The sequence below is a fragment of the Squalius cephalus genome (assembly GCF_949319135.1).
Source record: "Squalius cephalus genome assembly, chromosome: 1".
Lineage (NCBI taxonomy): Eukaryota > Metazoa > Chordata > Actinopteri > Cypriniformes > Leuciscidae > Squalius > Squalius cephalus.
In genome coordinates, this window is record NC_137122.1 from 60,082,474 (window position 1) to 60,096,558 (window position 14,085).

General features: G+C 35.2%; 1 protein-coding gene across 2 annotated transcripts in view; it reads left to right on the plus strand.

The window, feature by feature from the left end:
* The window catches only part of hid1a (HID1 domain containing a), a 40,983-nt gene extending 26,901 nt beyond the window's left edge, over positions 1–14,082 (plus strand). Inside the window, exons 13-20 of one of the 2 annotated variants that reach the window (XR_013822816.1) lie at positions 637–801; positions 2,116–2,343; positions 4,302–4,447; positions 4,524–4,613; positions 7,563–7,654; positions 7,729–7,887; positions 12,314–12,890; positions 13,637–14,082. Coding sequence is in view for 1 of the 2 variants with exons in the window: in XM_079886723.1 (XP_079742849.1) it covers positions 637–801; positions 2,116–2,343; positions 4,302–4,447; positions 4,524–4,613; positions 7,563–7,654; positions 7,729–7,887; positions 12,314–12,377 (944 nt within the window). In the remaining variant the exon portion in view is untranslated. Of the gene's footprint in view, positions 1–636; positions 802–2,115; positions 2,344–4,301; positions 4,448–4,523; positions 4,614–7,562; positions 7,655–7,728; positions 7,888–12,313; positions 12,947–13,636 lie in introns of those variants that run through there. The other variant, XM_079886723.1, reaches the window with a different exon arrangement.
* The last annotated feature ends 3 nt before the right edge of the window (positions 14,083–14,085 follow it).

Consider the following 14,085-nt stretch of genomic DNA (forward strand, 5'->3'; position numbering starts at 1 on the left):
TACATTGGGAGTCTTTGCCGACCTCTTATGGAAAAAATTATAATATATCATGATATTTCATGACTCTAGATGGCCTTATAGCTCTATAAGGAGCAAATGAGCTGTTCCTCTGGGTCCTAAAGTCAGTTAACTTCAGATGCATTCAGATACACATGTAGACATTATAAAATCATATTTTTTGGTAAAGTTTTAGCATTTTTAGTTTGAATTTTGAGCATTTTTAGGTTTTTCTATGTGTACTGAAGCATTCCTCACATCCCATTCATTGCTAAGGGGGTCAAATTGACCCGCGAGCGAAGGATTTGTTACTTTTTTACATTTTCAACCACAAAACTTTCCGAATCCATTACATATTTCTTTTTTTTGTATTTGTGGTTCAAGTGCGACAAAAGTCCTAGGGTCTTGGACCCCTCTGATGAACACTCAATTTTTGAAAAATGTAAAAAATGAATTTCGGGTCAAAATGACCCGAGGGAAGGATGAGGGTTTCCCCAGATCAAAAGGCCTTTATTCCAAATGGAATGTTCAGATTCATTTAGAACGTTTAGAATGTTTCATGTGTGTAGTTTGATGCGTGTCATTCAAGTGTTGTGTTCTTTGCGTTCTCTGTCACATGACATTGTGTCGTTTGCTTAGTGTCTCCGTACCTGAAGAGTCTCTCCATGGTTGCGGCCAACAAGCTCCTGCATCTCCTGGAGGCGTTCTCCACCAACTGGTTCCTGTTCTCTGCTCCTCAGAACCACCATCTGTCCTTCTTTCTGCTGGAGGCCTTCAATAACATCATTCAGTACCAGTTTGACGGTGAGATCCACACTCTTGCTCATCTCTGCTTTTAGATGTCCTCTTACTGTTAACTCTGTTAATAGAAATCCATGTGAAAACTCTTGGTCAAACTGTGGTCTTACTTCTACTAAAAGGTTACATAAAGATGACCAGGGTCAGAAATTTGTTAACCTAACCTAACCTAACCTAACAGTCTACTTATAATCTAGAGTTAGTTGACATGTAGTTGCAAAGTTACTTATAGTTAGTAGTCTGTCTGAAGTTTTATTATATAAATGATACGCATAAAGCAAGCCAACAGCGTTCCCCTTCACTGAAGCGCTTCATGAATTCAGTCTAGCGTGAGTTCTGCACTCTCTCAAAAACTCTGGTTAAACTCACTAAAGCTGTCAAAACTGTGAAATTAATCTCTTACTTCCATCATATCTGCACTTTATTGTTTATGATGAAATAATTCCGCCAGTAAACGTGCGTTGAAACCATAGACTGTAAACAAATATGGACGTGACGTCACCCGTGTGTTTCTGAAGAGCATTTTTGAAGGCCAAAGTGGGCGGAGCCGGTCGTCGCCATCTTGGATAACCGAAAATGTGCAGCGAGGCGGATTAGCTGAGGTGACGTGACGCTAACAGACCGCAGACAAATGGCTGGTAGTGACATCAGCTGCAATCCACCTGTCACTCAAGTGGCCACGCCCTTAATTATGCACAACTTTAAGGCTTAATATAATCTAAACGGATGAGTTATAAAAAAATTCACCCACCTCACAGTCGTCATGAAGGGCAAAATTAGCTTTATAGACCAAAAGCACTTTTTGCACCAGGCTGTAAACATGTTTTTTTTTCTGCTGTAAAGTTGGGCATTTTAACATGCGGGTCTATGGGATTGAGACTCTTTTGCAGCCGGTCTCTAGTGGCCAGTTGATGAACTGCAGCTTGAGTCACTTCCGTGTTGCATTCAAGAGAGAGAGACAGGAAAGTTGCCGCTTTATTGAAACAAACTCCGGCTTTTTCAGCTGAGGCTAATCTAAACGCCTCTGATTGGCCATTGCATTCATAACAGAAATGTGTGATTGGTTATTATGCTCAATGCTGCATAAAATGTGTGAGTGAGCAGATCTAAATGTAATGCAATCGACACTTTTCATTAATTTCCACATTCCACTTTAATCGAGACAGTCATAGATTTAGTTTAATTGTGCTGGGGAATTTTTTGCCCCCTTATCTTTTTTAATAATTTTTTTGATGGGCGTTTTTTTATCATTTTGGTGGCATATTTGCCCCATTGATTTCCACTGACCCCTGACCCCAACTCTGATGCTGTTTTGATCAGGTAACTGTAATCTGGTGTACGCCATCATTCGGAAACGCAACGTCTTCCACCAGCTGGCCAACCTGCCCTCCGACGCCGCCACCATCCAGAAGGCCTTGCAGAGGAAGAGGAAGTCTCCGAACGCTATATCCCGGACCAGCTCCCAGGAGACCGTGTCCATGGAGGGATCGAGACCGGCTGTTCCCGCTGAACCCGGGACACTGAAGGCCAGTCTCGTGGCCATACCAGGTACATCTGCTTATTGCTGTGTTTACTGGATCATGTACAGTCAAACCAACATGTATTCAGACACATCTCTCACATTATCAGAGTTTATTCGCTATAGTTTAGAAAATGGTACTAAAATATGACTCAGAATCAGTTGATATTTCACTGGTTTTGTCCGTCCTTCTGTTGATGAATTATGTTGAATATCTGTCAGCTGTTAAATTTAACTACACAATTATATAATACCAGTTTAGATCAACCGATTACCAAGCAATGCTTCATTGTGTTCAGTCTGTGTGTGAAAAGAGCATAAGCAATTAAAGAAAAAACACTTCAGCAAAACATGATCAGGTCAAAGTGTCTGAATCATTTTTAGTCCCAAATTAGTATAAATGTTACTGGTAGTCACTGTATGAAGAGTTTCTGGGTGTAATATGACACAGTTTTCTTTATTTTGCTCTCCTCACTTACATAAGTGAACTATAGTGTCCTGATCACACTTGTGAAAAAATATCTGGTGTGTGAATAATGTTTGGTTTGACTGTACATTATATAGTAGTATTAGCCAGTGTTGGGAGTAACCAGTACAGTTGTGTAATCAGATTACTTTTTTCAAGTAACTAGTAATGCATTACTTTTAAATTGTACAGCAAAATCTGTTACTTTTTCAAATAAGTAACGCAAGTAACTTTCTTTCCCCAAATTTGATTTGATTGACACTTCTTCTTCAGTCCCCATGATGAGAGAGATCGTGAGTAAGTGCAGAGGCGCTGTGTGTGTGAACGTGACGGTTACTGTAGATCTAGACTAAACGTGCGCATGCATTTACTCATCTCGCTTGCACAAAAAACAGATTCAGTATTCCTCAAAACAGTGAAATGCTAACTCAGAATATTACACAAACCTGCAGTAATTAAATATGTTAAATAACACAAATATACTTTATGTATTTAATCTCACTTTATTAACCAATGTCTTTCCTGCGATGATCTAATTGAACCATACTGATAAACAACAATGACTTAAGTTAAATATCACATCAGTGTTTGATTTTTTTTAATTAAGAGCATTGTACTTCTCCTGTGTCCTGTTCTTCTGTGGTTCAGAAGTGTTTTCACACTTTTGGTGTGAAAGGGCCTTTACATTTGCCCAAAATATAACTTTTTTTTGTCATTAAAAACCCAGCAGGCCCAGCCCAGGTGAGAAAAAGTAACGCAAATGTAATGCAACACATTACTTTCCATAAAAAGTAACACAATTAGTGACTTTTTTTGGGAGTAGTGCTATATTGTAACGTGTTACTTTTAAGGGTACGTTTACACGACAACGATATGCTTAAAACGTTTTACGCTTGAAAAACCATTGTCAAAACGATCCCCGTTCACACGGATCCGCGAAAACGGCTAAAAACGCTGTATTCTGCTGCCAGGCCAGTAGATGGCGATGAAACACTGTAGACTGAACACGTAATACGCATGTGCAAGACGTCATCGTCTTCAGAGATTTACTCTGTTTACACGGAGTCCATTTTCAACTAAAAACGTACAACTTTTTATGCGTATTGGCCATTCGTTTACACGACAACGGCGTTTTGGGGCCTGAAAACGCATACTTCTGAAAACAGGTTTCAAAGTGCAAGTTTTTGAAAACGGTCTCTATTTAACAACAAAAACGTGAATCTCTGAAGACGATGACGTCTTGCACATGCGTATTACGTGTTCAGTCTACAGTGTTTCATCGCCATCTACTGGCCTGGCAGCAGAATACAGCGTTTTTAGCCGTTTTCGCGGATCCGTGTGAATGGGGATCGGTTTGATAATAGTGTCCTCTGTATACGGTAAACTCAAAGGAAAAACTTCTCCGTTTAAAGCATATCGTTGTCGTGTAAACGTATCCTAAAAGTAACATCCCCCAACACTGGTGTGAGTGAAGACCATGAGATAGTGGCACTTGATTTAAGACAGGCTAACTCTCTTCAGACATCGACAAACTGACGGAGAAGTCCCAGGTTTCAGAAGACGGCACTATGATAGCAGTGCCACCGGCCGAATACCCACAAACCCCTGAACACAGCGCTGCGGCGGGAGCCAGCGACACCGAGTCCATCTCCGGACGAGACACTGAGGTCAGAGGAGCCGACGCACCGTCACGCTCACTACTCGCTCTTCAAACGCAGGTGATAACAGTGATTCTCTTGCTAGGATGTCTTCTACACCGAGGCGGAGATGGCGAGGAGACGTGTGTCCAGCTCTTCATCATCCGTCAGCCACTGGAATCCCAAACCCGACTGGGTGAGAAAACCTTCATCAACACTGCCTTTAGGATTAGTCAAGTCAAGTCAAGTCACCTTTATTTATATAGCGCAGATTGTTTAAAAAATCCTATAAAACGCCTAAAAAAAAGGCATACCCAAAATAAATTGCATGCTGTTCTTGAACCATTTGGAGTATATGCTTGGTTTTGGTCTCTTTTGAAAGGGAACTCTTTTGTCCCCAACTAAGCAAGCCAAAAGCCAATGACAACAAAGGCGAAAAAGGCGACAGTTGTCCTTCCGAATGATTTTAAACTGGAAATTGTTAGGCAAGAGTAATTTTTAACCCCTGAGTTAAAAGGATAGTTCACCCAAAAATGAAAATTAGCCCATGATTTACTCATCCTAGGTATATATGACATTAGCCGCGTTTGCGCAAATTGAAATTGCGAATTGAAAATACGCCCAATGGAAACACGTAATTTTTGCAAAAACAAGAACCATTTATCGCAAAAGAGTTTTTCCATTCGCATGAGGAGGTTTTTCAGGCAATTCAAAAAAGAAATATTTTGCAAAACTGCAATGGAAACAGTTTTTGCGCGTTTACAGGTCAGCTGACGTAGATGACGCGGTGCGTTTGGACAGAATACGAGACAGAGTTCTTTATTAAATTCATATAAGACAAAATAAATACAGGAATACTGGATTCTAAACCTCAAATAAATGCCACAATCAAGACCTCGAAGCAGATCTGAGGGAGAAACACCCAGAAACACCTCATATGTGCCGCTCACAAGTATAATAAGGGTCGTTCCTTACCATTAATGCTTGGAAAACACACATACATCTCATTCGGATAATAATAATGGCCAGTGCAGTGGCTGGGATTAGTACATAATCCTCCATTTTGGAATGATTTAACTTATCGCGAGAGGAAGAAATTAATTAGTCGCATAACATCGGTTAATGGAAACACCGTCCGAAGAAACCATTCGCACAGAAATTATTCTTATTTATTTTATTTTATTTATTTTTTTACGTTCCCTTCACGTTATTCCAAACCTGTATGAACACAAAAGGAACAGTTTGAAAGCTGCGTCTAAATAAAGATTCTTCAAATGTTGTTTCCTGTGTGTTTTCATGGGAAAATAACAGCATAGAGGTTTGTAACAACTCTAGAGTGAGTAAATAATAGCAGAGTTTTCCATTTTGGGTGATCTTAGTCCTTTAATATAATCATGTTATTTCATGTTTATGGAGTAATCTTCTCATTTGCATATTTAACCGGTTAATAGCACTGATTATACGGCGGGGCTGTTGAATGCTTGATTCTGACTGGTTGACGAACACACTAAGGTGTGCAGTTATTTCCCAGTAAACGCACAGATAAAGTAGTCCTACACACAAGAGCATGTGCATTATTTTTCTAATAATTCAATGGCTCTGAGTCAATTATTCCTTACTTGGGCAAGTACAATGTGTAACATGTTCATGAGCAGTTTGTTTAATAAGGTTCTGCGGCACATTTGCAATATCATCAGTTTTTCCGTTTGCATTTAATTTCCCAAATCCTCAAAGAAAGAATTGGTGATTTGGTCTTTTTTTTTTTTTTTTTTTGTCTGTTTGTTTCAGAAACCCACATTTCACCAGCCTGAAAAATATGAAACCACCATGTCATTTATTTGAAGTGAATGTTTATATTGGTGCAATCAAAAATCATGGTTTTATATTGGCTTAAACTTGTTTGGTTCAGTTTGTCTAAAAGCACATAACACTCCCCATAGACAAAAAAAATCCAAAAAGTATTTAGTATTTTCGTTTGACGTCAGATGTGCAGAACACACACTGGCAGCTTTACTTTTTTTTGTTTTTTCGTTTTACATAAACGATTGACACTTTTATAAACGTTTAACGATTGATAAATGATTGTTATACATTTTTTCATATAACAGAACATATTATGCATGTTTTAATAAGACATCGCAATAAACATTAAGCTGTTTGTTTTTACATTTTTTTGTAATTTATAGTCAAAATAATTTATGTCCTCTTTAAAACCTCGACATCCACATCTCAACATCCAATCAACAACAAAACCTGTTGCACTCGGATGTACATTTTTTTTATTTGATTTGATTGAAGTTTATTTCGAGCAATAAAAAAAAAGAAAGAAAAAAAAAAAATATATATATATATATATACACACACACACACACACACATATACATACACATACATACATATACACATACATACACACATATACATAACAAATAATAACTATACACATACACATATACATACACACATATGCATATACACATGTGTACCTGTGCACACACACATTACAATTTTGATACACATATCCACAAACATTATTTAGACTAATAATAGTTGCTTATTTGCTCCCACCCCCAATTCCTTCCCATATATTACCCCATATATTACCCCATATAGCCGCTGCCATTAACAGTTAAATTAATAATAATTCATTTGTTTTGATCATATTTATTTGATATTATAGTTTCTTACAGTTACATTATGCCGTCTCAATAATCACAATAATGCTATGTGATAATCATCATTATCGTTCAAATATTCAAATATGTCCTGATATTTATAAAAATATAAAAATATAACCATATCCTAGCACATTGTTTAATCACATTGTTTTACAATAACAACAGTAATATCAATAATATATAATAATAATCATTATCATTATTTACTCAGCTATGTGTACATATCCCGCTATATTGTAATTATGTCACCATTTACAATATCAAGATGAATAATAAGAACCGTTTATAGTAATTATAAATAATAAGAACCGTTAACAGTAGAGCGTTGGCGCTTGCAACGTCAAGCTCATGGGTTCGATCCCCAGGGAAAGCAAGAACTGATAAGAATGTAAATGTGTACCTTGAAGTCGCTTGCGTAAATGTAAATGTAAAGTTAACCATTTTAACTTGATTTGCGCTCACATCAGGTCCTGTCCTGGAAGAGCAAACTCCCACTGCAGACCATCATGCGCTTGCTGCAAGTGCTGGTGCCCCAGGTGGAGAAGATCTGCATCGACAAGTAAGAGGAGAGCCAGTCCCTGATCGCTGCATGTGGTGTGATGTGAGATATGACGGCGTGTTTCTTTGCATCAGGGGTCTGACGGATGAATCGGAGATCCTGAAGTTTCTTCAGCATGGCACTCTAGTGGGTCTGCTTCCCGTTCCCCATCCCATTCTCATCCGGAAATACCAGGCCAACGCGGGAACCGCCATGTGGTTTCGCACGTACATGTGGGGAGTCATTTACTTGCGGTTAGTATGACACTACAGCCGGTTTTCTGGGCATGAAAACATGCGATCCGCCGTATTCCTGACGAGCTCACTGTGTGTTCAGTTATGGGTGGGGGGACTTGCATTCAAAAAGACGGAAACGAATCATTTCAAATCATAAGGTTGCCCTACAAATAAGGCTGATCCGTCAGTGTGACTGAATGAGCTGTCAGTTTTCCTAAATGTTTTACTTTCAGACATCATGAGAATAACGTAACACTTAGTGTTTTAACGCGACAAGAATATCTACTATATTCCTCACGATTATTTTCTTTTTCTCCCTTTTGCATTCTGCTTTAATAGTATGAAAAAGGACAACATTTACTGCACATGTGTGGTCTGTTCTCCTGATTTAATATGCGATAATATCCCATTAATAATTCACTGGAGTGCACAAAGTTTTTCTCCTCAAATCCTCACGTCTCTTTCCAGGTTTGTTTTCACAGGTAAATACACTTTATTATCTGTCAAAATGACGGAAATCACTTTGAAATAGTATCACGTAATGCTGAAGTCAATGAACATTTTAGATTAAGGCAACGTATGTTACATAATACAGATATATATTATAGTGGGGGGGGGGGGAAATCGATTCTGTTCAGTTTCGCGATATTTTTGGTTGGGGGGTTGTTTTGAAAATTGAAATAAAAAAATGTAATGTTTGAGCAATTCCATCAAAGAAGCAACACACTAAAGCCTGAGGCTTTGAGAGGGATGTGGGACACGAGCAGGAAAGAGACCATCGATCTATTTTCTGATATCTTCATGTTTTCTACTTGCTGTAAAAGGTATGAAGAGCGAATTTAATCCTCCATAAGGGCAAGACATTTAGGCTATGTTTGATATTGCACTGCAAGAGAAAGCCAAACTAAAATCACCCGCGCGTGTGAAACGCACGTTTTACAAATAAACTTGACGTGCCTTACATGTCTAATAACAAGCACAAACTGTGTTGAAATGAATCTGACGTACAAGTACAAATGTAGGCTATCTGTCCTACGACGTTTTTCTACTTCACCACAGTAAAGAATGTAAATATAATAGGCCTAATTAAAAGCGAACCAAGGAAGAAAGGTCCCCTTCGAAAATCGAGACGTGAGTGGAGATTTGGGGGGAAAAAACAAGAGATTAGCAAAAGTGAGTAAACATAATGGGGCGGTTTCCCGGACAGGTTTTAAATTAAGCCAGGAGTAGGCCTTAATCAAGAATAGTTAATCGTGTCTTAAAAAATGGCTTTCTGTAACTCAGATTAAGTACGGATTAGTTACACCTGGACTATGGAGTCCTGAACTAAAATAAACCAGATTAATTTAAAACCAACTGTGCTAATCTGAATTAGCATGATAGAGGTTGCCTCTAAAACATGGAATGAACCAAGAAAAGCTTAAAATTGCATGGAACTGAGAAGCAAATCCAAGGAGACAATGGAATCAGAAAAAGACTGCAATCAAAAAAAATGTACTAAACAAGAGAAAATTATTTTAAGCAAGCTAAATAAACTGCACACACCAGCTATGGAATAAAAGAAAAGAAATGCTGGAAGTCTGTTTGTAATATATATACCGTTCAAAAGTTTGGGGTCAGTAAGATTTTTAAAGTTTTTAAAAGAAGTCTCTTCTGCTCACCAAGGCTGAAAACTATAAAAAAAACAAACAGTAATATATTGTGAAATATTATGACAATTTAAAATAACTGTTTTATATTTTAATATATTTTAAAGTGTAAATTATTCCTGTGATCAAAGCTGAATTTTCAGCATCATTACTCCAGTCTTCAGTGTCACATGATCCTTCAGAAATCACTCTAATATGAGGATTTGAGGATCAAGAAACATTTATGATTATTATCAATGTTGAAAACAGTTGTGTACAAATTTTCTAAATTATAAAAAAAAATGAATAGAAAGTTCAAAAGAACAGCATTTATTTAAAATAGAATATTTTCTAACATTATAAATGTCTTTACTGTAACTTTTGATCAGTTTAACTCATCCTTGACGAATAAAAGTATTGATTTATTTTATTTTATTCCCCCAAAAATAAAATTAAAATTCTTACTGACCCCAAACTTTTGAACGGTAGTGTTTAATGTTACAAAAGCTTTAGATTTCAGATAAATGCTGTTCTTTTGAACTTTCTATTCATCAAAGCATCGTGAAATAAAAATGTAAAAAACTGTTTTCAACATTGATAATAATAATGAATGTTTCTTGATCCTCAAATCCTCATATTAGAGTGATTTCTGAAGGATCATGTGACACTGAAGACTGGAGTAATGATGCTGAAAATTCAGCTTTGATCACAGGAATAAATTACACTTTACTATATATTCACATAGAAAACAGTCATTTTAAATTGTCATAATATTTCACAATATTACAGTTTTCTTTGTGTTTTTTTTAATCAAATAAATGCAGCCTTGGTGAGCAGAAGAGACTTCTTTTAAAAACATTAAAAGTCTTACTGACCCCAAACTTTTGAACGGTAGTGTATATATATATATATATATATATGTGTGTGTGTGTGTATGAAGAGTTCAGATGCAAAAGCCTCTAAGTGCCATCTGAAATTTTCTTCTAGAATGATCATTTTTATCAAGCTTGTATATTTAAGTTCAGTAATTTCACTTAAATGACATTTAATAGGTAATTTTCATTGTCATTTAAGTGAAATTACTGAACTTAAATATACAAGCTTGATAAAAATGATCATTCTAGAAGAAAATTTCAGATGGCACTTAGAGGCTTTTGCATCTGAACTCTTCATATATATATATATATATATATACACACACACATACATTAAATACATTAAATTGTGTGTGTGTGTGTGTATCCAAGTAATACACGTGTCCACTTTGGAACACAATGTTAATCTGAAGTTAAACCTGCCTCCTGGTAGGTTTAATTTAAGCCTCGATTTAGTCCTGGAGTAACTCTAGTCTTCCTCCAGGAAATCATCTTATTAAACTCTGGACTAAACTAAATCTAGGACTATTTAAAGCCTTTACCGAGAAAGCAGATTTCTGTTAATCTGGTTTAAAGGGCAATTTTAGTCTAGGATTAGGCTTAATCTTGGTCCGGGAAACCACCCCAATAAGTAACACGTCAAATTTACTCGCCACAGTTGATCTTTACCTGCATTTGGCGAGTTAGCGGGTGTTAATCTCAAACCCTGATTGCGCCGCTATACGGTAAAGCAGCTTTACAGTGAAAACAGGAAAATGATTCAATGATTCAAACAGAGTTCATTTCAGCTCTACAAGAAAACAGTGTCATTGTTCATCTGAAGTTACTCAGTGTTGATTCAGCTCCGTTGTAAAGATCAATTATTAAATGAGTTCATTTCATCTATAAAGCAGTTCTGGAGAAAACCGTGAAGTCATCGTCCAGCTCAGCTCAGTTCTCATGTAACAGCGTCACTTCAGTCAGATCAATGATAGAGTTGAATATTTAGCAAGCCAGAGGCGACAGTGGCGAGATCATAAAATCTAGGATAATATACAGTGAATGCACATGAATATGAAGTAATATACAAATATCAGAGCTTGTTTCACCCATAACATGTCCATTACAGTCCAGACAGATTAAATCAAATCCTGCTCTACATTATTTCAAACAGAATATTCTGTTATTAAATAATATGTTAGATTTAAAGAGACTAGCACAATGTGCCATAAAAATGTTTTTGTCCGACTCTTAGCATAAAATTGTATTTGACACAGTTTTGGTCACCTCGAAATAATGCTCTCTCTCTCTCTCTCTCTCTCTCTCTCTCTCTCTCTCTATATATATATATATATTATTATTATTATTATTAAATTTTATTTGTACTCTATTTGTAATTTTATTTTATTTAAAAAATATATTAATTTTTTTATTTAATTTAATATATTTATTTTTTAATAATTTTTTTTATTTTATTTTTTATTTTATTTATTTGATTAAAACCACATTTTTATGTAATTTTTTTAAAATTTAAATAATTTTTTATTTATTTTATTATTATTATATATATATATATATATATATATATATATATATTTTTTTTTTTTTTTTTTTTTTTTTTTTTATTAAAACCACATTTTTATGTATTTTTTTTAAATGTAAATAAATTTTATTTAATTTTATTCTTTTTTATTATTCTTTTTTTATTTTATTCTTTTTTTATTTTATTTTATTATTTTTTATTTTATTTTTTATTTATTTTATTAAAAACACATTTTTATGTAATTTAAAAAAAAATAATAATTTTTATTTCATTTTATTATTATTTTTATTTAATTTAATTGTATTATTTTATTAGAGGGTACATTTCTTTCTGTTGATCTCTGTTGTAAGAAACAGTGCTGGATATGTGTGTGACTGTAATACTCTGGTGAGTTTAACATGATTCTCCTCTCGCTCCAGTAACGTGGATCCTCCGATCTGGTACGACACCGACGTGCGTCTCTTCGAGATCCAGAGGATGTAGAGATGATCCGTGACACTGAGACCTCACCTGGCCTTGTCCTTTCGCTTTAACCCGTTCCCGTTCCCCAGAGAACTGTGAGACGCCACTAAAGCTGCCAGTCGAGCCGCCAGCGCTGGCTGGTGTTCAGATGATAACACGTCTATATATAAACCATCGCTCCATAGTACAAGCATACTGTGTTCAGCAGCCCAGACATGTGAAACTCTCTCTCACTGTGCTTTTTATAGGAATAAAGTGCTTATTATAAGAAGGAATGCTATTTATAGTATCGAAAAAACCTTGTGAATAATTTCTAGGAGGCTTTTAGAAGCATTGACAAAGACCTTTGGATTGTATTAATATCGCCACAAGAGGGTGATATTGCTGAATCCTCCTTTTTTGTTACTTGTTGGAACATGCATATGTATTACAATTTTCACTATAGTCAAGTCTGGAATGAAGAATAACTGGAAGAAAAATCCAAAGCTGGTTTAGATGAATTCCACCAGGATTCACACACACTACCAGTCAAACGTTTTGGATCGGGACGATTTTTAATGTTTTTAAAAGAAGTCTCTTCTGCTCACCAAGGCTGCATTTATTTGATTGAATATATATATATATATATATATATAAACATATATATATATATATATATTATTACAAAGTAAATCAACTGTTTTCTATATGAATATATAGGAAAGTGTAATTTATTCCTTAGTAATTTAGTGATCAAAGCATCATTACTCCAGTCTTCAGTGTCACATGATCCTTCAGAAATCAGTATAATATGATGATTTGAGGATCAAGAAACATGTCTGATTATTATCAATGTTGAAAACAGTTATTTACATTTTTATTTCAGGATTCTTTGATGAATAGAAAGTTCAAAAGAACAGCATTTATCTGAAATAGAAAGATATTGTCACATTAAACACTACCGTTCAAAAGTTTGGGGTCAGTAAGAATTTCTATTTTATTTTTGGGGGAAAGAAAAGAAATCAATACTTTTATTCATCAAGGATGAATTAAATTGATCAAAAATGACAGTAAAGACATTTATAATGTTACAAAAGATTATATTTCAGATCAATGCTGGTCTTGTGAACTTTCTATTCATCAAAGAATCCTGAAAAATAATTGTACACAACTGTTTTCAACATTGATAATAATCATTAATGTTTCTTGAGCATAACTTTTCTATTTTAATATATTTAAAAATGTAATTTCAAATTGTTATAATATTTAACAATATTAGTTTTTTGATCAAATAAATGCAGCCTTGGTGAGCAGAAGAGACTTCTTTTAAAAACATTAAAAATATTTACCGATCCAAAACTTCTGACTCATGAAAATGTACAAAAAATGTTGTTTCCAAAGTATTATAAAGCAGTTGTTTGATGGTATATCAATATCTCTATTTTTGTCTGCATATCGTTTTTGCTATTGAGATCGTGTAAATATCGCTTGATGTTTGAAGTGGAACTACTGGCTACAGATATGAAAAAAATATGATAAACAATCAAATAGAAAGATTAGCTTGTGGTTTTTGAATTTCTGCATATGTTCATCATGTTGTTTAAAGTGCCGATAACTGTAACCCGAATGTTTCTCTTGATTTGTGGCAGTATTTATAAGAGAGCTTGTGGAGCAGATCAAGACATGTGTTTTAATGTTTGTGTATTTGTGCAAAATTTGTCCCAATATATTGAGAGGATACAGAGTACAA